The sequence below is a fragment of the Larimichthys crocea genome, chromosome XV, assembly GCF_000972845.2.
Source record: "Larimichthys crocea isolate SSNF chromosome XV, L_crocea_2.0, whole genome shotgun sequence".
NCBI classification, from domain to species: domain Eukaryota; kingdom Metazoa; phylum Chordata; class Actinopteri; family Sciaenidae; genus Larimichthys; species Larimichthys crocea.
The window spans coordinates 12,583,742-12,608,435 of record NC_040025.1 but is presented as its reverse complement, the minus strand read 5'-3'; the positions used below and the strand labels follow the sequence as shown (position 1 = coordinate 12,608,435).

Sequence of the window (24,694 nt, the reverse complement as noted above, 5' to 3'; positions counted from 1 at the left end):
GCTCTTTGAACCGGCTCGTTCACGACAGACACATCACTAACGCTAACTAGGCCACACGAGGAGCACTCAAGACGGTTGTGTCGGTTATTGTTGCCATGGCGACGGGAAGCTAGCTTTGAAGCTTGCATCCTTTTCTGATTAAAGGTCGAATAAGAGTCTACTAGAGGATAAATAAAAGTGTGTGTGTGTGTGTGTGTGTGTGTGTGTGAGAGAGAGAGAGAGAGAGAGAGAGAGAGAGAGAGAGAGAGAGAGAGAGAGAAAACGAGATTATCGGGGAGCGCGCAGCACGCCCCCGCGTACTAGTCCATCCATCCCCGGTCAGAGTCACCATGACGGCCCGTTGTATGCGCTCCCTGTCCGGAGCCCTGAAGCCCCTGTTCAGCAACCGGTTGTCCAGGGTAAGGAGCAGTTCACCGAGTTAAACTGTTGAACAGACTTTTATTTTGACATTTAAAGTGGGTTTTATTTTGTAGTTTTTCCATCAGTTTTTCCGTTGCTAAGCTGATTAACGGTTGGTTGCCGGTTTGTTGGTTAGTCGCTGTCCTTTCAGCACCACTCTTTGTTTGTTTGCTGTCAGCCGGACAGAGGAAATGTCCCACTAACAGTTTCTTGATAGAGGAACGTCTGCCTTTATTTCCCTCAGGTGGGATTAGGCTGCAAACACAAACTGCTCCCTGCAGAGTCATAAATTATTCAGACTATTACAACAGGACTCCTTCCAGTCATGGTTGCCAGTTAACAACTCCTCCTCCACAACTGACAAGGACTGGGGAGAAAACTGCCACTGAAAACTTGAATATACATAAATATGCATTTACTGAAGTTTAATCTAACAGGACAAACAGTATGAGACACTCATCCTAATTAAAATGTTGTGGGGCCCCAGAGGGCAATGCATCAGTTTCTCCCCTTTAAATGCACCCAGAGGGCATTTTATTACGTTCTCCTGCACGCTGGGCCACCACAGAGGGCACTTTTATCATGTTTTATGTAGCATGGAGGCATATGGTAGATGAGGCATTTATGACACAACGCCCGGCCCTTCAGTCCACCAGTGTTCATGCCATATATCAGTATTAACAACCTAAGCAAACATGTTGCATGCCACCTATAAATTCAATATATAAACTCAGAAACAGTTGGGACGCTGTGTAAAACATGAAAAACAGAACTGATCAAACTTAGAATCAGTATATTATATTATTATACTTATTTACGCTCTGGATCCATTGCCACAAATCTCAATATTTGCTTGTTTTCTTAGTTTTCTATGATCTTAAACTGAATTTCTAAAGTTTTCAACTGTTTGTCGTAAAATATGAATGTGAATGTTTGTACTTTGCACCATTTTGAAGACTGTAAATACAGATTAATCGATGACGCTTTGACCGAGCAGCAGCCTCAGTGGCTGTGAAGTGAAGCCGCTTGAGGCTGACTCCAGAAGGGAGTCAGTCTCCATAAGCCCCCATGTTAAAATGTCAGTGTTACCCAACAAAAACGAAAACAAAATACTAACTATGCAAATCAATTACTCAACAAAATAATAATAATTCAACTAAACAAAGCACTACTTATTATTGAAAACAACAAATAAATTGTTCTTCAGTGACCTTTTCTCTGCGTTCGCAGGTTTGTGCTGCAGCTACATGTAACCAGAGACAGCGGTCCACGTACACTGTAAGTCTTTTTAAGATACAAAATAAGTGCAGCTGTGATTTCTGAGCGTTTGTCACCTCAGGAGTTCAGGACACACCAACACCACGCTACACCTTTTGACCTTCCCGTTCAGGGATCAAACATGTCTTTACTACACGTCCACAGTCTTTTGTCTCATCAGTGTGTTTGTGATGCTGCTCCACCTCCTCTTTGTCCGACTAACCTCCCTGTTTTCTCTCCTCCACTCTGAATCCCTCCATCCTCCATCCACCCACCCACGACAGACTATAGTGAGTATGGCGCACACACAGGCGGTGTAGCACAGCTTGTCACTTCTCAGTAGTTTTGTACTTGACTGTCTGATGGAGGAGTTTGACTGTGTGTGTGTGTGTGTGTGTGTGTGTGTGTGTGTGTGTGTGTGTGTGTGTGTGTTTGTGCAGCCTCCACCGGCTCAGTATGGAGGCAGGCACACTGTGACTCTGATTCCCGGAGATGGCATCGGACCAGAACTGGCCAACCACGTGCGCGAACTATTCCGGTGAGAATTCACACTTTCCTGCACACACACACACACACACACACACACACACACACACACACACAGTGTTGAAATTAACTCAGTAACCGACCCAAACTGTCACTAAATGACTCAGCTCCATCTGTGTTCATCACCAGGTTCTGCTGCGTGCCGGTGGACTTCGAAGTCGTCAACGTGGACTCATCCATGACGTCAGAAGATGACATCAACGACGCCATCATGGCTATCAGACGCAACGGAGTTGCACTAAAAGGTCAGTTTGTCTCAGAGTGTATATGTGAAATATGTTCCCACAAGGGCCTGGAAAACCTGGAAAACCTTGGAAACGTTCATGTAAGTCAGAAAATAACCATGATGTCCCACAAGTTTTTGTTTTATGAGGTATTGTATTGTGTTTTATTGTGTATCGTGTTGTACTGAGATCATTTCTGTTATTTTGTCCACTCTATTTATATCAGTGTAGCTAAATCACAGTCTGAACATCCGGATTTATCTACTCCTAAACATGTGACTCAAGCCAAAGTCACTTTTTAGTCTTTATTCTTTTTAGTTTATCCGAGTGAGTCTTCAAATGACGAACAGCGTCCGATGTTGTGGTCAGAATTCTGGTCTTGAATCTGAAAGTGAAGACTCTTGGCACAGGCATGATGATGATCTGATCCATCAGCTTGGAGCTTCACAGCCAGTCGTGACAATGATGTTCTCAGTGCGCTCACACAGACAACATGGACAGTGTTAACTTAAAATGAACAGAGACGTCAGAACAGTGAGTCCTGACAAGTCCTGAAGATCTCTGTCCTGTGTCTGTCTCAGTCGTCATTCTTCGGGTGTAACTTTGTTCATCCAGGTAACATTGAGATGAACCACAACTTGCCACCGTCCTACAAGTCCAGAAACAACCTGCTCCGGTAAGTCCGACACGTTTCACCACGTTTCATCTTCGTTATCTAATCCTTACGTCATGAGCGCTAAACAGGAACAACTGTTTCACATGTAGCTCTGATGTGCAGCAGAGATTTAAAGAGAGTCCGGAGCTTCATCCGTCTGTCTCCATCGTTCTTCCTGCTCTTCTCTCTCTGCAGCACCTCTCTGGATCTGTATGCCAACGTGATGCACTGCCAGTCTCTACCAGGAGTGAGGACGCGTCACAGAAACGTCGACATCATGATCATCAGGGAGAACACCGAGGGGGAGTACAGCAGCCTGGAGCACGAGGTGTGTGTTAGTGTGTGTGTGTGTGTTCATAATATATAATTTATAATCACAACAAATCCAACGTCCACGCTCTGTCTCCGTCTGTCTCTGCAGAACGTGCCAGGCGTTGTTGAATGTCTGAAGATCATCACCAAGACCAAATCTTTACGCATCGCCGAGTACGCTTTCAGGACTGCTCGGGCTAAAGGACGCAGACGAGTCACCGCCGTGCACAAAGCGAACATCATGTCCGTTCCTGACTCAGCCTGTTTTATCTCCGTTTATCTATAAAACACACGATCCATCTTAATGTGTGTGTGTGTGTGTGTGTGTGTGTGTGTGTGTGTGTGTGTGTGTGTGTGTGTGTGTGTGTGTGTGTTGGAGCAGGAAGTTGGGTGACGGCCTCTTCCTGGAGTGCTGTAAGGAGGTGGCCAGCGGTTACCCTGAAATCGCCTTCGACAGCATGATCGTGGACAACACCACCATGCAGGTGGCTCATGTTCAAAATGTCGCACAACACATTCACTTCATTTACATATACCTTTGATGTTTTATGTGTGTGTGTGTGTGTGTGTTAGCTGGTTTCCAGGCCACAGCAGTTCGATGTGATGGTTATGCCTAACCTGTACGGAAACGTCGTGAGCAACGTGTGTGCCGGGCTGGTTGGTGGACCGGGCCTGGTGCCCGGAGCCAATTATGGAGAGGATTACGCCGTGTTCGAGACGGTGAGAAGTTAGAGCGAAAGTGACCAAAACAATCAGCTTAAAGACGCTAAAATGCTCCCTATAAATGAGGATTAGGGTTGTCACAGTGTAACAGGATAAACCGTAACTGTGATATTTATAAAATCAAGCTTCCATAATAATTCTAGCTCGGTGAACCATCGTAGAAAAGTATTTTCCTTTTCAGCATGTTCTTCTATGTGCAGGGCACCAGGAACACCGGCAAGAGCATCGCCAACCACAACACCGCCAACCCCACGGCCATGCTGCTGGCCTCGTGCCTGCTGCTGGATCACCTGAAGCTCCACGCTTACGCCGCCATGATCCGCAGGGGCGTCCTCTCCACGGTCTCTGAGACTCGGGTGAGCCCCGTCGTCGTTTCTCACTGTGAAAAAAAAAAGAAGATCAGAGCATGTTTATTAAAAAAATACCATTCAGTCATGATGTGTTACTCAGAGTACAGAGAAGACTCGGCTCACATTGATTTTCCGTCTGTGCGTCATCTCATTTGTTCTCCAGCTGCACACCGCTGACCTCGGAGGCCAAGGCTCCACGTCTGAAGTAGTGCAGTCCATCATGAATGCTGTTCAGAGCACCGGGCCCCGGACGCTGAGCACCTAGAACTAACATAAATATGCAGAGACGTCAGTGTGCTCCACAAAAACAACAACACTGAAATGAAACAGCGTGAACAGATTTATGTCTATGCAACTTGTTTCTTTGTTTGTGTCTACACTTCACAATCACACTGCTGAGTTACACCCTTTAAATGTTCGTTAGTTTGTTTCAATTATTTATTATAGAGTGTTAATAGAACTTATTTAAACCAATCACAGCCGTTTCATCTGAAACACAGCTGTCCTACTGACTGAGTGTATTTGAAGACTGACCTTTAATAAAGATAATAAAGCTCACGTCTCTGTCTTCATACAAACACGTATGAACACATGATGCACCGACTCGTCTCGACCACAGGGAGGCCACGCTGCCTTCTGTAACCACCACATGAAGGAAACACGACTTCTTTGTTGTACTAGTTGGATTTTTACCAGCAGCAGTAGTTATAATAATTATATTTATATTGAACCTTTCATGCAAAGATGCAGCTTCAGGATTTAAATGAATATTTAGCAGAAAACTAAATATGAAAATAAACATAATAATGATTGGACACTGACTGTAATAGTCGTAGTACTGCAGGTACTAGCAGTAAAACTAGTGGCAGCAGACAGGCCTGTCAAGTATCGGTGAACACGCGCAGAATGTGGTTTAATAAACAGGGACTGAAAGAGACGTCGTCTGGACGGCATCATGCTGCTCGGTATGAGCTGTTCAACATTAACGGGGCGTTTGCACTGCTCACAATATGGATGGACACAACCGGGTCCAGAGAAGTCTGCAGAGTTTCTGGGTGTTGTTGATATCTGTCTTTCTCTTTGCATGGTCGGGTCTGAACTGTGAAACGTCCTTCATACAACCATGTTGGGTTTTAATGCAGCGATGCCTTAGAGGTCGGAGGCTGGTTTTTGGGCCTTGAGATTTTAATATTTTAGATTGTAGATGTTAGACGTTACCAATGAACCTGTTCACCTGTGAAAGGCTCCAGACAGGTGTTTTATTTACCATTAATCAACTATCTTTAACTTTTATGGAACATGTTGCAGCATCAAACTCTTAGATTAAATATCTTTGTGCTGTATTCAATTCAATATAACTCAAAAAGAATTTCTAAATGTTTTTATTTACACAGCGTCCAAACTTTTTGGGGAATCTGGTTTCACTAATGCCGCTTTGTCCTCCACATGTTGTACTTCTTCCTCCACCAAATGTACATTTGATAACTTTAGTTACTTCACAGATTCAGGGAATGCTGCCCAGTGCCAACATGTTCAAAAAAAGCTAAGGTGGGTTGCTGAATCAAACCCTGACTGAGCTCCTTCAGCTCATCCTCACTGACATCATGTCGTCTTTGTGAAACAGTTAATCGTGTTTTTATTACAGTTTTTATTAGAGTTTGTAACTGTCTCACCGTCGCTGCTGCCCTTTATGTTTTCTCACCCCTGACCTTCACATAGCCGCTGACAGAGTTACAGTAAGATCAGATCAATGAGCCACACTGCTGCTGGAAATTCTCACCAGAAAGACGCCTGAAAGTAGAACCCCCAGCAAATGCACCTCCAATATTTGAGACCTGCAGCGCCCGGCTGGGTCAGGAAATGATTTTTGCATGTTTGATGCTGAGAGCCGCAGACAGACGGAGGAAGTCTTTGTTGGTTTGGGACTTTTGTTTACAAAGAACAAAAAAAGAAAAATCCATGTTCCTGTTTATATTCAACTCATTAAATCCCACAGATCAAGCTTCCTGACACCGTCACTTCACAAACAACAGAAACGTGTTTCATAACGGTATCCGCGTATGCACACTCGTGTTTTTGTGTGTATGTTTAAGGTCACTCGGCGGGGGCCTCTCGATAATGAGAGGTCTCTCCAAACGAGGGAGTAATTGAGAGGAAGCAAACAGATTACTGAAAGAGAGGGGGAGAGAGAGGTGGAATGCAGGAGACGGAGAGACAGAGGGGGGGAGTCAAAACAGGGGAGAAAGAAAGGGAGACTCTCCTCCTGTTGCTGCCTTCTCTACATCCCATCTGTCACAACATCTGACGCTGACTCTCCTCCCTCTCTGTTCCCACCCCTCTCCCTCTCTCTCTCTCTTTCCCCCTGATGCAAAATCACACGTACACATATCAGTTTAATGTGAGCGTAGGAAAGCTCTTTGATCGTTGGCGGAGGCTAATAACAGAGATCTCATTTGATCTGCTGGTGTGTGTGGCCCTCGCGTGCACTTCAGTTCTGAGCCGAGCGTGGACGATCAAAGTGAAAAGGGCCAACGGGCGACGTGGTTAATATCAGCAGGAAATTACATCAATCCACCGACGCGGCCCCGTCCTTTGATCAACATTTGAGTGCCACCTCTTTCTTTCCACTTTTCATAAAAATCCGAAAGAGGTGAGGAGGAGGAGAGAGGAGAAGGAGGAGGAGGAGAGAAGGAGGGATGTTTTAAAGAGGAGTGGAGTGAAAGAAGGGAGGAGATGGGGAGACAGGAGCTGGATCAGCAGAGGTCACCCTCAGAGTAATAGGCAAGAGGAAAACACACACACACACACACACACACACACACACACACACACAGCATGGCTGCAGCCAGTGTATGCAATAGCAGATCAGGTTGTCCCGGCTCCTACAGATGCTTCACAGGACGCTGAGGACGAGGACGGGGTAAGTGCTCTCACTTGTACTTTGCTCCTGATTCGTTGTGGCCGTGCAGGTTACAGGTGGATGTTTGAACAGGAACGGGTCAGAGGAGTTGTTGACGGATTGATTTGAGCTTTTTGTGCCGTGCAAAGGAGAAAAAAAAAAAGGTTTGAGCAGCAGCAGGTGTCCGGTCTAATAATTGGATTAACACAGCCAAAGGATGTCAACGAGGCAGGCTGTGCAACTGTTGATTCAAAGAGTCTCAGATGAATCGACTGAACATTCTGTGTTTGTTACCTTATCGAGGCGTGTGTGTCCTCCCGCTGCACAGACACATAATAAGTTCAAACTGAAACATTTACATCCTCAAGGTGACACTAAAGCTCTGATTCCAGCAGATGATTTCACCCTAGGCTCATGATTTTTTGAATTTTTTGGTTTCATATCCTGTATGAGTGTATCCAGTCTCGTGTTCAGAGTTTTTCAAGACAAGACGAACGAATCTAAGCCGAGCGAGCTGGAAAGCCGTAACACAGATGGATGACGCTGTCAGCAGCTTCCTTTTGTTTCTGCCTCCCCTGTTGACAGCCGTGGAAGACGTGCTCAGATCTTTTACTTATGTACTGTCGGCACTAAATGTCGCGTTGTGACATGCTTAGATTGTTACCACTGATGCGTCTGTTTGTAAATATCATTTGACTGTTGGAGCAGCTCGAGGAGGAGCCATACTGAACCACAAGTTACGCTGAGTTCAGTTTCCAACTGAGCGGTCGAGCCCCTCGAAAGGGAGAGGACAGAGGGAAAGACACTTCTCTGCTACACATATTTATATTTTGGACTGTTCTATAATGTTTTGGTTTAGAAAATACTGAATTATTTCACCTCTTTAAGAAGTTTAGAGGGGAAACGTTTCTTTGGTGCAACTCTGTAAGTGGAGGTGAAGTAAAAGCAGCAGAAAGAAACATTCAAGTGTTTCTCTCAGTACCATTAAAACCTCATTCAGCTGCAGACGGTTTATGCTGGAGGCAGGTTTATTCCTAATAGGAAGATTATTCATTGTCGTATTACTGTTGTTGAATCGTGAATGGAAGCAGATCAAGACTCAGAGCTCTGATTTGGAGGATTTGGAGCCACGAGTGCAGAGAGTATTTGGACCGATACATTTGAGCTTGCAGCTCGTCACAGACGCATGCATACACTGTGTGCATGAACGGGTATCAGGCCGTCACTGAAAGGGAATGTAAAATGACATCTCAGTGATCTCATTCTTCACTTTCATTCTAATTTCTGCAGTATTTTGATGGTATAATCTGTCTTTAAATTCATTTCATCTCTTCTTAAAAAGAGATATTTGAGAAGCAGCGGTGCAGGACTAACTTTGTTGGCTGTAAAACGTGCAGAAAATATGAAAGACTCTGTGTAGAGTGTGTCGTTTACTGCAGACACATGGCAGACTTCGTGGAAGAGGAGCTGCTCTGGCTCATGTTATGTAACAAAAACATAGGAGTTATTATTTCCAGGTGATCAGACACTAATTAAGACCAGCTTATTAATATTATATTCCATTTCTGTCAATATATCTTCATAAATGTAACACACTGGACCTTTAAGAACACTTGAGTAGAGTAGATGTACTTAGTTACTTTCCAGCGCTGTCCTTTTGCTCGCCTTGGTTTTGTGTCAGCCAGTGTGTGAGATCGGTCAAACGGCCGTGATCTTGTTAGAAACCTGCCCCATCTGCACACGAGGGGCCCTCTCTGCATGCCTCTGCCATTGTGTTTGTCTGTGTGTGTGCTGAACTGTAAAAGTGTGTGAGGCTCTGCCGTAAACACACTTCATTGTTTTACAATTAACGCGCTCGCAGAAGCCGAGCCTACTTAACTTCAGCTGTGTGTGATGTTAGCAGAGGTCAGATAAACACACGGTGACCTGAAGATGACCGTCACCCTCCAGCTGATCACTGCGTTTCATAATCACTTCCTGTGATCGGTTCTGCCAATATGATCGAGGACGGCACAGGAAAGATCTGCTTGAATTGCTAATTGGCATTCACTAATTGGATGAAATATCGTGCTATAAATGAACAGGCAGTAATGTAAACAAGCACTTTACTTCATTTCCATTTAGTTTTATTTCCTAGTTTTCATTATTTAAGTTAAAATACTAATAACACACTCCTGCAAAGCCCGCCATTACAAACATTACTTTAAGTATGTGAGTATTATCAGCAGAATGTACTTAAAGTATCAAAAGTTAAAGAGTTTTCCAGCTAATCAAAGAAGTTTTTTTAAGGTTTATTCAGTGTAAGAAGAAGGAGAATGTTCTAAACATATTTTTATTTTATCTATATTTCTTATTCCTGAGTTATTTCTTATCAGCCTCGTGTCTGCGAGCTGCTGTGACGAGTTCCCTTCCTCCATTAAAGTTTGCATTTTCTTACTTTATCACAAACATTCAGGTTTAAAATCATTAAATTTTAGAGATTCGTGATTTTGATTGGACAGGAAAGGCGTGGAAATCTGTAAACTGAAAAGTAACTGAAGCTGTCAGACAAAAGCAGTGGAGTAAAAAAAGTACAACATACTGACACGAGGTGGAAAACTATAAAAGTATAAGTACCTCAAATATTTATGTACTCACATTCCACCGCTGGTTACCGGGGACTTTGATGAATTTACTGAAATCAAAAGATATCATGTGTTCCTTTAAAGTTTTTCTTTGGTTCACTAAAATAAAGACGTCCTTGAAGGTCCTTGAAAACATCAAAATCAAGGCCATGATGATTACTGACTATAAAAATAAGATGCTCAAATCGTAAAATAGATTCAACACTGTCTGAAACTTCTTTGGATATTAATTCAAATTTGAATCTCTCATCAGATTTCTTGCTGCGTCGTACGAGAGTCAATCAATGTTTTTGAGCATGTTCGTGTTGTTATTGTGTTATTGCGTCTTTTATCCAGGACGGTTGTCGTGTTTCTATTTGACTCGATCAGCTGTTTTTATTTTTACTTTAACAGATCTATTTTTTATTTTTTATATTTTTCTTTGACTACATGTTGTTTTCTGCTCGCCTGCTCTCCGCCCTTCTCCACCTCTCTCCTCTCCCCTCCCAGTGAACATGTCAGTCTCCATGGTAACAGACTCGTATCCATCTATCGACTGGTCAGCGGCCTCCGTGACCCCGGCGGGCACAAATGTCACAGGGTGGGAGCGTGACGCCCTTCTTGCGATGGCAGAGGTCGTGGTGTTGTCTATTATCTTAGTGATGGCGCTGCTCGGCAACGGGCTGGTGCTGGTGGTGTTGCTAAGGAGGAGGCGGCACCACAACCCACTGCACCAGTTCATGCTCAACCTGTGTGTGGCCGACCTGGTGGTGGCACTGTTCCAGGTAACACACACAGACGCGCACACACACAGACGCACACACACCTCCCTGCATCTCACTCCACCCTTCCTCCACCTGCTCTTCCTCTCCGAGGTGTTGCCCCAGCTCGTTTGGGATGCTAAGGGCCGTTTTCCTGGCCCGGACTTCCTGTGTCGCCTGGTGAAATACCTGCAGGTGCTCGGGATGTTCGCCTCCGCCTACATGATCGTTGCCATGACGGTGGACCGGCACTACGCCATCTGCTGCCCCCTGCAGGCTCACCGCAGCGGGGCCACCCAACGCTGGAACAGCTTCGTGCTGCTGGCCTGGGGGCTGTCGCTGCTGCTCAGCCTGCCACAGGTAGGGCGACACAGGTAGGGCGACACAGGGAGACAAGGCATGAATCTGTGTGAAGGCTTCATATACTCAGGGTTTGACTGTTGAAATATTGAGGCTTAGGGTTAGACTTTCACCGTGTGCATGTTGGAAAATGACTTATTAACATTTATAACTGCAGGCTTGGTATCAGATTAGAAAGTCATTAAAGATTTTATTAAATATTCCATCAAGATTTGGTGCTGAATGTTATTACTTAGTTATTTGTGGCTTATATCTGAACTTTAAAACATCTGTAAACTGTTTTTAAACTATTAATATTATATCTTACGTCAATAAATTAGATTTTATTCTTCACTCGTCTTAGATCATGTTATTCCTGTCTTTAGCTCATCCACAGAAATCAGACTACTTTGAAAATATTATGGTGTGGGAAGAGAAAACCACTAGGGGACGTCTTGCCCTATTTTTTATAAATATTAGGAAAGTCTCATTTTTATTTTGCTCCTTACAAAACAGTAAATATTAAGAATTTGTCAGGACACAGATTCAGCTCGTACACACCTCTTTGCCCCTCCAGGTTTTCATCTTCTCCCGTTCAGAAGTGGCACCGGGCGTCTACGAGTGTTGGGGGAACTTCACCGAGTCCTGGGGCCTCAAAGCCTATGTGACCTGGATGACGGTGGCTGTCTTCATCCTCCCCGTCCTCGTTATCACCGTCTGTCAGGTGGATGAACGCAGAGACACAAATAATGACTGTGAGAACAACAGATGGTTCACGTCGATCCCTTTTTTTTTGCCCCCTCAGGTACGAATCTTCAACGAGATCCACAACAATCTGTATCTGAAGTCAGAGCGCCGTCTGTCTCCCACCTCCCTGCCTCCATCCAGACGGGACAGCCAGAGAACAGGAGGAGCAGGAGGAGGAGGCAGCAGAGGGAGGTCCAGTCTCCCCCTGTATGTTTCACCACTCATGTTTAACAACCCTGTGAGTCACACCAGCTTTGACCCCGGATCCACCTATCAGCACCTGCCCATGGGGCCGCTCCGGTCCAACAGCATCGCCTCACACTGTGACATCCACACCTACACTGCTGTTCACACAGGTACGACCCACAGGGCGCAGGCTGCTGTCCGACTGATGCTGTGTCTGTTTGTTAAATCTTAATGTTACAGATTTTCTTTGGGATTAAATGTCAGATTATACCTGTTAAACATCAGCATGTTAATCTTGTTTCTATACTTTTATATTTGCTTATTTTATATCGGTGCTGCTCATTCACTCATCAGCGTGTTCAGTGCAATCAAATCTCCTTCACGTCTGTTGTCTTCACTGTGGATCTGTAGTGTCTCTCTTCTCACTACTGTGCACGCTGAGCTGAATACTAACACTGCTGCGCCTCACAGGCCTGAAGTTAACACTGAGACACTGTGACGCCTTCAAAACAAAAAGACTTTGTTATCTATGTGTAACTAAAACCAGAAGCAGGAATGTGGTCGGCAAAGAAAGCAGATCTCCATCGAGAGTTAGATGAGAAGATCAATAACTGTCTGACGGCTGTATACGTAGATATGATGCTTTAACTTTCTGACTGTTTCTGTTCTCTGTCAGCTGATCTGCAGCCCGACGTGCTGCCCGACCCCGCGGCGCCCTCTGCTGTCTGCTGCCCCCCGCCCAAAGCTCTTCCAGCCCGCGGTGGAGAGGTGTCAGCGGCCATGTCGAAGACGGTGAGGATGACGCTGGTCATAGTGCTCGTCTACTCGCTCTGCTGGGCGCCGTTCTTCAGCGTCCAGCTGTGGGCCGCCTGGGACCCAGACCCACCTCAGAACGGTGTGAACACACACACACATACACACATAATCATTATTCCTCTGCTATGAGCCAAACCAAACATCTTACAGTAGTTTGCTCTGGTCAGCTGCAAAACACTAAATCACATGATCAGTCAGACTCATCATATGTTTCTATGTTTATGTCTGATACTGCAGATGACTGCCGCCTACGTTTCAGTTTATTTCCTTCTGATTACTGTCAAATTGTCTTTGTTCCCGTGTGTTTTACGTCTCGTAGACGGTTAAACTTTGTATAATCTTGGAGCAAATGGACCTAATTCGGTGCAGATGTTTTTATATTGTGCGCCAAAATAAACAGTACGGTTTATTTTGTTTGAATAATTTTGAACATTTTAAACTAACCAACTGAATAATGCTGTATAAATTAATACAAAACAACTTTTCGTTGGGCAGCACATTCAGCATGTGTCCCTGTTCAAATTAAATTAAGACTATTTTGATCATGCATTAGTAATTTCAGTCCTCTTTATGCAAATTAAGCACTTTAAATGTGCAGATGTTGCGGTACACTACACTGGGGAACACATTCTTTGTCGAGTTCGGTCTGACAGCTGTTTTTAACTAATTCTTGGGTGCAGAATCCAAAACTGATCTCAGTTTTCCTCTATGACCTCAAGTTTTTTTTAACTATAGGATCCCTGTTTCTTACAGAATATGAAAAATACTGTACTGAACAGATATGTGCTTGTTTCCACTAAACCAAAGTAACAGTCCAATGAATATGTGCTTGTTTCCACTAAACCAAAGTAACAGTCCAATGATCTTTTGGGGGATACCAAATGCAACTTTTCACGTGTTCCTCTGGTCCACAACGTAAACTCTCCACACACTGCTTGCACACTTTGTGAGGGGCCCATGGTTTGTTGTCTTGATCACTGAGTTTAACTTTAAAATATGCAAAATATGCTTGTTTGACAGATGCACTGATGTTTGCTTTGCTCTGACTTGGAATGGTGAAACTAGCACAAACACAGCAAAAGAAGTCAGGGTTTGTTTAGGCATTTACGACGAGAAGTAGCAGGAGCAGACATCAAAGGAAATATGAAACACTAAGATGGAAAAGTTACAAGCTTTGCAAACTACAAAAACAGCATCAAACCAAACAGAACTTACGGTATGAGTCCAATCGTGATCAGCTGGCAAGTCTTACTACAGCTGATCAGGAACTTTGCTGATCTGGAGGGTCAGCTAGGGGGTGGGCGAATCGATCCAAATATCGTTATCATCGATACCAAGTCGGTATCTGTATCGGATCGATACTAGCCTGGTGAGATCGATTCTTTACTTTTAGTTCGGTAACCAAAACACAGACTAACTAAAGGCTTGTTGTCGTTAAGTTGTTTACATATTATTTATATTCTCACCAGTTGTTGTTTTTGTTGTTGAGAATTTTAATTTAATTTTTGTATTATAGCTTCTCAACGGTACTTTGTTTGTTTTAATTTGTTTGCTGGTCTGCGAGCACTTTTTATTTAAGATTTTTCTGATTGGTAATTGATAATAAATAGATTTTCTATTTAATTATAAACTTTGTCCTTATTCTGTCCTGGGTTTTCACTATGAAAATTAATTGAGATTTAGCAATTCAATAACGCATCCACCTTATTTATTGAAAAGTATCTGTATCGGTGATACTGGCCCGTATTTACTCGGTATCGGATCGATACCAAAATATGCAGAATCACACACCACTGGGGTCAGGAACACATCACTCCCATTTCAGCCTCTCTCCACTGGCTGCCTGTGCACTTTAGAGTTTATTCTAAGATTCTTTTATTTGTTTTTAAATCTTTAAATGGTCTCGCCCCGCCTTACCTCTCTGCCTTTTATGGAACGACCTCCCTTTATGCATTAGACAAGCCCCTTCACTGTCCATTTCTAAAACACGTCTTAAGACTCATTTTTTTTATTCGTTGGCTTTTAACCCAGCATGAGACTCTGTTTTGTTTTTGCTTTGTTATTATTTTAACACTGTTCTATCGTTTATTATTGTTTTTATATTGTTCTTATGTTTCTTATATGTCTTATATTTTATGTATAGCACTTTGTGTCAGCTGCGGCTGTCTTTGAAGTGCTTTATAAATAAAGTTAAGTTGAGTTGAGTCAGCTGTGGAGAAAAAACTTGACAAATGCAATTTTTGGAATCAGCATAAAAATGTAACTTAATAGAAAAATGTTTTCAAATTTCTTTGAATTAAATTAATTTGTGTGTGTGTGTGCATGTGCATGTGTGTGCATGTGTGTGTGTGCGTGCAGGTGCAGTGTTCACCTTGCTCATGCTGCTGGCCAGTCTGAACTCGTGCACCAACCCCTGGATCTACTCCGCCTTCTCCAGCAGCGTGTCCACGGAGCTCCGTCTGCTGCTGCTCTGCCGTGCGCGCACACAGCGGCGAGGCTCGCTCCCGAACGACTCCACCACCACACACACCTCCACCACACACACCTCCACCTACTGAACAACACACAAAGACACACACTCCTGTCGTGTCACACACAAATAATAAACACACGCAGCCGTGTTTGCATCTTGTAAATCTGGAGAATGAGACAAAAACCAGTGTTTACTGTTCAAAGTGAAGAGAGTTCGACATTTTGGGAAATACACTTCACAGAGCTAATATTAAAATTAACATAATTAGTCATAATTCACGGTTTTAAGTTATATTAAGTCATAAAAACACGGAGTGTGACTGTACCTGACTATTTCTTGGCGCCAAAACCGTTGCCAGGCAACCAGCGCTAGCACAGTTAGCTACTGCTAACTTATCCAAGAAGTAAAAATAAATAATCGTTTTTACGGTTTTTTAAATGTATTTTTTTAATAAACAAATACAACTTGTGAATTGTTGAGCTCTATATGTGCTGACAGACATATTATACACACACTAATAACATGTTGTATCTTGTTTTATATAGCAAACAAAGTCAAGTTAAGCTAAAGCGAGTGGCTAAAGCTATTATGTGGTCGGTGTTTCGGTCTAACGAGCGACCGTGTCAATTGGTGACCGTTAGCCGTTGTGATTGGATTATTAGTTATGTTTTTATATATATATTGTAACGTTAATTAAAATTTAAATAAAATAAAAAGGAATTCATGAGGACAGTTACGTATCTTCATGTTTTCAACTACAACAACTACACCGTTTAGCTGACAGTCACCAGGTAACGGGGTCACTCATTTAACCGAAACACCGGATTATTTGTTGGCAAACGATTTGTTGGCGAATTCGTGGATTATTAATTAAACGGACACGATCACATACTGAAATGTTATAATTTACGTTAAAACGAAGCGGAGAAACGACAGTTCACTGTTTTACAGGTGTTGTGTATGTTTTACAGGTGTTGTGTATGTGACCACTCCCTAACGGTTTGGAGCCGTTGCCAGGCAACTAGCGTCAGCTCTAGGTGGTTACCGCACATTAAACGTGAATTAGTGAGCTTTAAATGTATTTAGTTCACTAGTTAACACATTTATATTAAAAACAAAGTCTAAAGATGAGAAATTATGGTTTATTAAATTATTTCCTTGAGTAAAACTTCAACCGTGAACAGCTACAACTCGCTAATTAACACATTATATCTCACAAATCATATTAATCTTTACACCAATCTAAGCATAGCAATGACAAATAGTCGTTTATAGTCATTATTATAGTCATTATGTCATGATATCATCTACATGATATCATGACATAATGATGATACTTCTTGCCAAGAAGTATCATTATGTCATGATATCATCTACATGATATCATGACATAATGATGATACTTCTTGCCAAGAAGTAGTCAGGTACACAGCCCATAGGAAAATGGTGAATTATTGGTTTTAACTTATTTTTTTGTTGTTGTACAAATTAAACAAACACGATATATAAGGTGTAGATTAGTGAGCTTTAGCGTGCTCGTAGACTGATTTGGATAACTATAGTCTATTTCCCACAATGTCCAACTATTGTTAGTGAGTTAGTAAAATAGGTAGTTTAGATACAAACTGTTGTAATAAATTTGATAAAGTGTAATTATTGAAAATACAATCGACTCATTTCTTTTTGACAGAACACAACAAAAGTAATAAGAGTTGTTTGAAAACACTTTATTCATTCTCTCACCAGGCATAAAAACACTTACAAAACATAGAAACATCTACCGTGATGGAAATAAAATAAAAAAAGAAGTCACGTTACTTTACAGAAACTTAATACAATAATTTGTTCAGGGTTTTTTTTGTTTTTTGTTGCTGTGACTGTAGAGTATCATTTTAAAAACAAAGTCCCCTGCACTGGAAAACACTCGACATTCAGTGTCTGAATGAAATGGTTTAAATGAAGTCTGTTACAGTGTCACCTTTCCTTTTCATAGACCTGCCTTAAAAAGGCAAAATAACTCAAGGTTTTAGTCAATTCTGAATTTATATATTTTACATATCCATCATGTGAGAATCAGGGTTCAGAGCAGGGGAATGTGGACACACTGAAGCAACAGGCCTGTCTCTACTCTGTCCCCTGAAAACTGGACCTGTCCATTAACCTGGACAGAAATCTGCTTTAAATTCATGTCCACAGACGGGTGGACACTTCAGGTACGAGAGAAAAAAAACTTCTCCCATTGATACCAACAATACCTTAAAAAAGACTAAATAACATTTAATTTAGACAACAACTTACACTTTGTAATTAATCGTTTTGAAAAGTAATACTTATATTTGGTCAGTATATTTACCAAGAAGTCTTTCAAACAAACAAAAAAGGGTTGCATACAGAACGTACACCCTTTAACACTTTCATTTACAATCCCATTTAAACAGATTCTTCAGATTAAAGAGGCCATATTCTATTTTCTTTTAATATTACTGTCAACAAATCCCATGAAAACATTAAATCCAACAATGTACTAGTCCGTCTATCAATACTGTCTGGCCTCGTACCTCGTCTGTGGTTCCTATTTGTTCTGTGAATCCTTCGGGTCACAGATTTATAAAATATTTCCTAAAGCAGCTGGGAACTTTTTTCTCAAATGTTACTCAAACAGGAGAAAAAATACACATTAGTGAGTACTTACAGGGGCAGGACTGAGTCCAAGTAAACTACAGTGTTTAACTGGCCGTACCTGGGATCACTCTGTTGATAGAAAGGTGAAGGTGGAGCCTTAATTTGGAAAACGATATGTTTGGTAGTCAGTGATGTTTTAATCCTGTTTGAACTGTGACATCAAGCACACGTGTGATCAATTTAAAAGATGATTTTGCAAGAAAAGTTGTAAAAATGTTAAAATGTAAGACTGGAAATCCGCATTTATCAAGACCACACAGCTAAAGTTAAAGAGACTTTCTCTCTTCACAAACTTTTTGAGCTTTTATAGAACTTGTAACTTCTAGTAGCTCTTAACACGTCCAGATTTAAAATGATTTTTACATCTTTTAATACTTTTTTCCTCATTCTGGGAGAACAGAGTAATACCAGAATCAGAAATATTTTAATAATCCCAGGCGGAAATTATTGTGCCTGAACGTTACTTTACTTTCTTTAGACAAACTGTGATTTTTTTGACTTGCAAAATTATCTTTAAAATTGACAAACTCCAAAATAAAAGTCCCATGTGGCACACAGGAAGAGGAGGGACTGTCGACTTTACTTCTCGTCACAGAGAAACTATTTCCCGTCTGTTACATAAGGAGTAATGAATGAATAAACGAGGGACAGCGCCATAGTTTTTCAGCAACAATGGAGCTCTATGACACAGTCAGGCATTGTCCACGCTGACAACACTTCGAGTCATTGTTGGTCTTTTCAGGGGTTTTGTTGACAAAAAGAAACATCTTTTACACATAATGTTTCTAGCGCTCAGGGCAGACAACAAATCATCAGTCTGAATCTTTAAATGACAAGCATGGAGCAGAAAACGGTGAAGCATCCTTCAAAAACGACGACTCGTCGTCATCGTTGCACAAACGATAAAAGTTAAAAACATTCATACTAAATGGTGAATTGTTTAAAACCCTTCATTTATTTTCCCAGAAGAGAAAATAAACGTTTATCGAGGCCGAATCCGTCTTTTGTTTTTTTCCTCTGGTCTGAACGCAGACCAAAGCTTCTCCGACAGACGTCAGCTGATCGATATGAAACATCGTGGATCTGACAGGAAACGCTCGACGCAGCTTAGAGACCGTAGATACTGCAGCGGCACCGTTTCAAACAAGTGAAACGACTATTTTCTCACACACACACTCACACACACACACCACTCTCACTTCATACGTTCATTAAAAAGATTACTTACTGTCAGATTGTCAATTTACAGTGAGCTAAAATAGATCTCTTTTAATTACAAAGGTTTGTAAACTACAAGGTGTTATTCACAATTAAAAACACTAAGAGGGGACCGCCCGAGAATCCCAAAAATTTTACGATGGCGTGAGATGTAAGCACGCGTGTGCACGCACACACCACACACACACACACACACACACACACACACACACACACACTTGGTAAAGCCATCGACTTGTTATAATCGCAGCCGCATGTGGTGTCGTTTTAATACAGCGGCGATGGGCGGAGGAGCGTCACAACCGATGAGCTGCTCTGGTCGGAGGGTGTATGATACAAGATGACACACACACGTATTTATGTACAAGCACACTAACAACAGCGTCCTCGACACTGTTAGCAGTGTGACCTCTTCTTCTGTTACCTATCTCAAGTATCTCGAGTCTTTTTGTTCTCCCGCTCTGCGTAACGACACGGAAACGTCTCCACGCTCTAACAACGTGTCCTCACGTTAACATTTGAATTTAATGTCCAGCCCTTGAAGAGTGAAGCGACACAAGTGTGCGTATGTGGTATGTGTGCGGGAAAATCTCTAAGTACCACAACAAAAAAAGTTTGTCTCCAAGATTCAGAGTCGTGTGTGTGTGTGTGTGTTTACGCGTGAGGTTCTGAACCTTTACGACAGCTCAACACCCTGAGAGTAAAGTCCTCATGAGTTTACTGGATCTCTACCTTTACAGTCACTCTGTCTGTTGTGCGTCTAATCTGGCGTTCATGCTCCTGGAGGACTTGAGTTTACCGAAGGCACGTCAGATACCGAAAGCGGAGGTGTCAACGCGGCGAGAAGCTGCAGCGTGGTCACAGCAGCAGGTTTCTATTGCTTCAGGGTATGATCTCTGTAGAAAGACGGTGTGTATGTGGTTGTACTGCAACTCCGTGTGTGAAGTGTGTGATGCGGTGTGTGTGCGCGCCGTTTCTCAAGTCCCTTTTTTTTTTGTTTAGTTTTTTGGAAGTCTTTTACACCGTGTCCTCGTCCATCTTGGCGACCTCGTCCATCGTGACGGCGGGAGACACGTTGTTCTCCTCCGCCTCGTCGGCCGATTTGGTCGGGGAGGGAGGCGCCAGCATGGCGGCGCGCTCCTCCTTGTTCTCCACCTTCTCTTTCCTCTCCTCCTCTTTCCTCTCGCGGTCCAGCAGGCGGTAGTTGATACCCATCCCGATGAAGAGGACCACGCTCGCGACGATGAGGATGATGCCGGAGGAGATGTAGGTGTAGTCGTAGTTTTTGTAGGTGGTATAGAATGAACCTGGAGGGGCACAAAAAAAGATATTTAACATGAAAACACGGATAACACAGACTCTGGATGGATCATTTAACAAGAAACTGTGACTAATTAATGTTGCAACTAACAATTCTTTTGATTATTGAATATTTTCTCAATGAAATCTTAGAAATAGTGCAAAACATCCCTCACAACGTGGATGGGAGGACAGATAAAGTCTTCCTACGTTCATTTCCTGATTCTTTTCTGCTTTAAATCATCTTTTGTGTGTCGGTCGGACAGGACGAGTTTGAAGAAGGATCAAACGTGTCTCTACGTTAAACTGAACGTCTGTTGATGACGTGTCGGTGTGAGAAAAGACGGTTTATGCTGTCTGACATCTCACCTGTTAGCGGTGGACCCAGCAGCACCGGCCCACACTCCACTATCGTGACCAAACCGACAGCTGAGGAGAACCTCTGCGCTCCCACCAGGTCCATCAGGGTCTCGAACAGCACCGCGCTCAGCCAGCCGAAAGCGAAGCCGAAGAAGATGGCGTAGACCACGAATCCCGTGTAGTCGACCGACAGTGGTGCCAGCACGTGACACACGCCGTTGTAGAGGACGGCGGCGGCGAAGAAGTACTGCACCCTCGGCCGGACCCACTTGGTGTTGGCGAGCATGCCCATGGAGGGCCGGGCGAACATGTCAACGAACGCCAGCACGGACAGCAGGAAGGCCGCCTTGTCTTTGCTGATATCTTTACTCTTGGCGTAGTTGGAGAGGAAGACGAGCGGCGCGAAGAGGCCGAAGAACATGATGACGTTGCCGCTCAGGTACAGCAGGAAGCCACGGTGTTTGAACAGCGTCAGGTCGATGAAGGAGTTGATGGTCTGCAGGACCGTCTTTTTCTCCTGCGGCTGTACTGAAACGGCCGCCTTGGCTTCGCCCGCCTCAGAGTCGGCCTTGGCCGGCTGAGGTTTGGGTCCGATGGGACGCATGAGCGAGCCGGCCACGCAGCAGTTGAGCAGAAGTCCTCCCAGGATGAGGAAGCTGCCTCTCCAGCCAAACGTGTCGTACATCCAGGAGTTGAGAGGAGCCAGCGTGGACAGAAACACGGGGCTGCCCGCCATGGCGATGCCGTTGGCGATGGGCCGACGCTTGTAGAAGTATTTACCGATCATAGTGAGGGCTGGATTCAAGTTGAACGCCAGGCCCAGACCTGGAGAGAGAAAAGGAGGGAGGGGAGACGAAAATTAAACATCTGGTGGGTACAGCACAGGAGCAGAGTTATACGATCTGTCTCAATGTGTAACCGACCTCCTACGACTCCGATGAAGAAGTACAGCTGCTCCACCGTGTTACAGAAGGAGGCCGCGATAAGTCCCGACCCCGCCAGACAGCCACCGACCATGATGATCGGCCGGCTGCCAAATTTGTTCACGAGGATGCTGCTGATTGGACCTGAGAGAAAGAAGACAGAGTCCCAAAAAGTTAGATTTTACTCAAACTGACAAACATCAGCTGGTTGAACATGTGACATTTTGTAAATGTCATAACATTTAGAGTTCTTAATGAATAAGAATTGATGAATCAATACAGGAAAGCATCATTTGCAGCACTGATATCATCATTACGGTCAACTTCAAGCAAAATATCCAATATTTTAACTTCTGAATCAGGAGATTTGTTGCTTTTCTTTCTTTGTTTACTCTGACCAATTAATTAATCAATAAATCTAATAAAAAGCATCAGTTGCAGCCTGATGAATAATGTATATGAAGGTAAAAAAAATGCCAGCAAATAAACTGCAAAGTAAATTTAAGTGTTCACCAGCAGGCGGTGCTGTGGTGGCGAATATGAATGAAGGACAATGACCGACTGTGAAACGACGCCGATTACAATCGAAGGAAACATGAGAGAGGAGACGAGGAGAGGAGAGGAGAGGAGAGGAGAGTTGGATGGAGGCGTTCAGCCTCTCAGCTGATGAATGGGCCTTCACATGGACGGAGGCCGACACCGGCTCTGCTGAATACAAAGTGAAGGCCTGAAGCGTCGACACATTAAACTCTGCGAGCATGAATGAAAATGAAATACATTTAAAAAACATATTCCACTATTAGAGTACCACAGAAACTAGAATATAAATGAACTCTGAGATCACTGGAACGTAAATTAAAATAAGTTTGATGAGTTCATGCTCGCAGCAGACGTACGTCCTCGATTAGTTAAAGTAAGACACGGCTACAAAACGGGAAATATTAAGAGTATATAATAAGTACTTTCTAATATTTTACGAGGTGTGACACACGCTGCTGCACGTTGTTTCATTCATGTGTCGAAGCAGCATGAATCTAAAGATAACATCACACAAACACAGGTGTGTTTTACAATAATCCACACGTTAGGATAAGATAATGGCTGGTTGCAGGCCTCACGCTGAGACAGTACGAATGACCTCCAGCAGCAGGCATCCATTTCCTCGCCACCATCCGGAGACCTTCAAACACTCCATGGTGGCTTTGCCCTTGAATCTTGGCAGCTGACCAGAGCGGCCGGGGGGGAACTCGCTCACTCACTCACTCACTAAATACCTCTCTCTCTCTCTTGGACACCTTCCCTCTGTGTTGTGTCGGTCACTGAGGGTCTGACCGGCTGGCACAAAGCCCGTCTCGGTGGGTTTTATAACAGCGTTCCTTCTGAGCTGAACAAAAATGAACCTGTACAAGGGCAGGAATGAATCTGCATGCACTCAAAACCAGGAGCGACGGTCTTTGTTGCTGTCTGGCTAAACACAAAGAGGCCAGTGAGCGCTGTTCTCAGAGATATTATGTAAACGACATTCGTCGTCCGTCATTCGCTCACTTTCCCTCCGTGAAAGAGAGAACAGAGCTGAGTGGAGGAGGCTTGTCCTCGGCTTTACACTGACACAGCTGTGACGAGCGTCTGCTTCCTGCTGTGCACGATCCACCCACCCAGTACTCGTCTCTACCAGCGGATGTTCTGATGGAGAGCAGCAGCTGAGGATGAGTCCGTGCACCCTGGAGAAACAGCTGATTGGATTTAAATTCATCACATTTCTCCAGCCGTCACGTTGAACTCAAACCAGCATCTGTCCGTCTGGAGGAACAGTCTGCATGAAATCAATCAGGCGTGTTTCCCAAAAGACGTTACAGCTCGGGTTAGATATGAAGCTGGAGTCAGGAGACTTGTTAGTATAAAGACGGGAAACGTGGGAGAGAAGCTGACCGAAATGTTGTAGCTGTCGCTGATGAGAACTCCCTGCTCCTCACCAAAAAACAGTCCGGCACATGACCTCCTCTAAAAACAGGAGCTTGATATTTTTTTAGACTTTTTGTAGATTGATTTGTGAGCTAAGCTAATCCTGGCTCCAGTTCCTTCTCAGCTGCTGCATCAACAAATCAAATCAAGTTTATTTGTATAGTCCTTTACAATAGCCAGACGGTACCCAAACAATACATAACAGGTACATAACAAATAAATAATTAAATTAAAAGTGAGCAGAAATACATAAGAAGCAGCAGACAGAGTGAGGAACAGTGCTGCCCTAGTCAGGATTGAAACAACAATCTAAAGTTAAGCTTTGTTTAAAAAGGCTGAGATCAGTAGTGGTGCGAATGTCAGCGGGCAGTTTGTTCCACAGTCTGGGAGCAGCGACGGCAAAACAACAATCGCTGTTTAAATCTCGATCCTAGGGGACCTCTAACAGAAGCTGACCCGAAGAGCGCCGGGCTCTGCCACAACTGCGAAAAGTTAAAATCTCTGCCAAGTAAAACAAACAACAGAAGTTTAAAATCAATTCTGAAACGGACTGGAAGCCAGTGGAGTGACGACAGCACGGGGGGGAATGTGTTCGCGTGGCCTGAGACCTCCGCTGACGCCATGGACACACGACGCGTCACCAAATTTATTTAACGTGTTGACATTGAACACTGTCTCTGTTCATTTTGTCCTTGATATTTCGATACATTAGTATACTCTAAATAAAGTGCAGCATCACCACAAACTCGACCCACAGCGTCAAAAAACTGAACGTTCTAATCACAAAGGTCGACTTCATGTCAGAATAGTTTAATCAAAACTGCTGAACACGGTACAGGTGTATCATAAAGTGACCGCTGAGTTGTATCACGTGTGCCAGCTTCATCTCCACCTCCGGGACACGTCACACTTCATCACATCAACGCCCTGAAACCACGAGAGAGCCGGCAGCAGTAAAGC

At 43.5% G+C, this 24,694-nt stretch overlaps 3 protein-coding genes across 5 annotated transcripts in view; 2 read left to right on the top strand and 1 right to left on the bottom strand.

Annotated features, from left to right (window-relative positions):
- The first annotated feature begins 63 nt into the window (after positions 1–63).
- On the top strand, positions 64–5,039 carry LOC104928357 (isocitrate dehydrogenase [NAD] subunit gamma, mitochondrial). The gene is made up of 12 exons (XM_027288228.1): positions 64–398; positions 1,630–1,677; positions 1,941–1,946; positions 2,097–2,194; positions 2,332–2,447; positions 3,042–3,102; positions 3,277–3,409; positions 3,503–3,636; positions 3,776–3,878; positions 3,967–4,113; positions 4,317–4,472; positions 4,630–5,039. Exons 1-12 carry the CDS (start codon positions 330–332, stop codon positions 4,729–4,731), a joined length of 1,173 nt encoding a protein of 390 aa, XP_027144029.1. The 5' UTR covers positions 64–329; the 3' UTR covers positions 4,732–5,039.
- A 2,269-nt stretch (positions 5,040–7,308) lies between these two features.
- On the top strand, positions 7,309–19,177 carry LOC104928361 (vasopressin V2 receptor). 2 transcript variants are annotated; one of them, XM_019266288.2, is made up of 7 exons: positions 7,309–7,386; positions 10,479–10,753; positions 10,844–11,089; positions 11,646–11,792; positions 11,874–12,171; positions 12,678–12,896; positions 15,176–17,405. In XM_019266288.2, exons 2-7 carry the CDS (start codon positions 10,484–10,486, stop codon positions 15,373–15,375), a joined length of 1,380 nt encoding a protein of 459 aa, XP_019121833.1. In that variant the 5' UTR covers positions 7,309–7,386; positions 10,479–10,483; the 3' UTR covers positions 15,376–17,405. The 2 variants fall into 2 exon arrangements, 1 of the variants encoding a protein (XP_019121833.1); XR_003463781.1 differs by lacking the exon at positions 7,309–7,386 and adding an exon at positions 18,062–19,177 and having other exon boundaries at positions 10,280–10,753; positions 15,176–18,012.
- LOC104928356 (monocarboxylate transporter 1) overlaps positions 17,767–24,694 on the bottom strand; it is a 29,691-nt gene continuing 22,763 nt past the window's right edge. The window contains exons 3-6 of one of the 2 annotated variants that reach the window (XR_003463780.1): positions 21,773–21,916; positions 20,859–21,674; positions 19,368–20,497; positions 17,767–19,147 (exon numbers count right to left, since the gene is read on the bottom strand). Coding sequence is in view for 1 of the 2 variants with exons in the window: in XM_010742625.3 (XP_010740927.3) it covers positions 20,208–20,497; positions 20,859–21,674; positions 21,773–21,916 (1,250 nt within the window). In the remaining variant the exon portion in view is untranslated. Of the gene's footprint in view, positions 20,498–20,858; positions 21,675–21,772; positions 21,917–24,694 lie in introns of both variants that reach the window. The other variant, XM_010742625.3, reaches the window with a different exon arrangement.

Bases quoted from the DNA above. Each gene is read 5' to 3' on its own strand.
- LOC104928357 (XM_027288228.1), top strand. From the start codon at position 330: ATGACGGCCCGTTGTATGCGCTCCCTGTCCGGAGCCCTGAAGCCCCTG. The intron at 399-1,629 runs GTAAGGAGCAGT...CTGCGTTCGCAG, and splicing joins TCAGCAACCGGTTGTCCAGG to GTTTGTGCTGCAGCTACATG. The intron at 3,103-3,276 runs GTAAGTCCGACA...CTCTCTCTGCAG, and splicing joins TCCAGAAACAACCTGCTCCG to CACCTCTCTGGATCTGTATG.
- LOC104928361 (XM_019266288.2), top strand. From the start codon at position 10,484: ATGTCAGTCTCCATGGTAACAGACTCGTATCCATCTATCGACTGGTCA. The intron at 10,754-10,843 runs GTAACACACACA...TTCCTCTCCGAG, and splicing joins TGGTGGTGGCACTGTTCCAG to GTGTTGCCCCAGCTCGTTTG. The intron at 11,090-11,645 runs GTAGGGCGACAC...TTGCCCCTCCAG, and splicing joins TGCTGCTCAGCCTGCCACAG to GTTTTCATCTTCTCCCGTTC.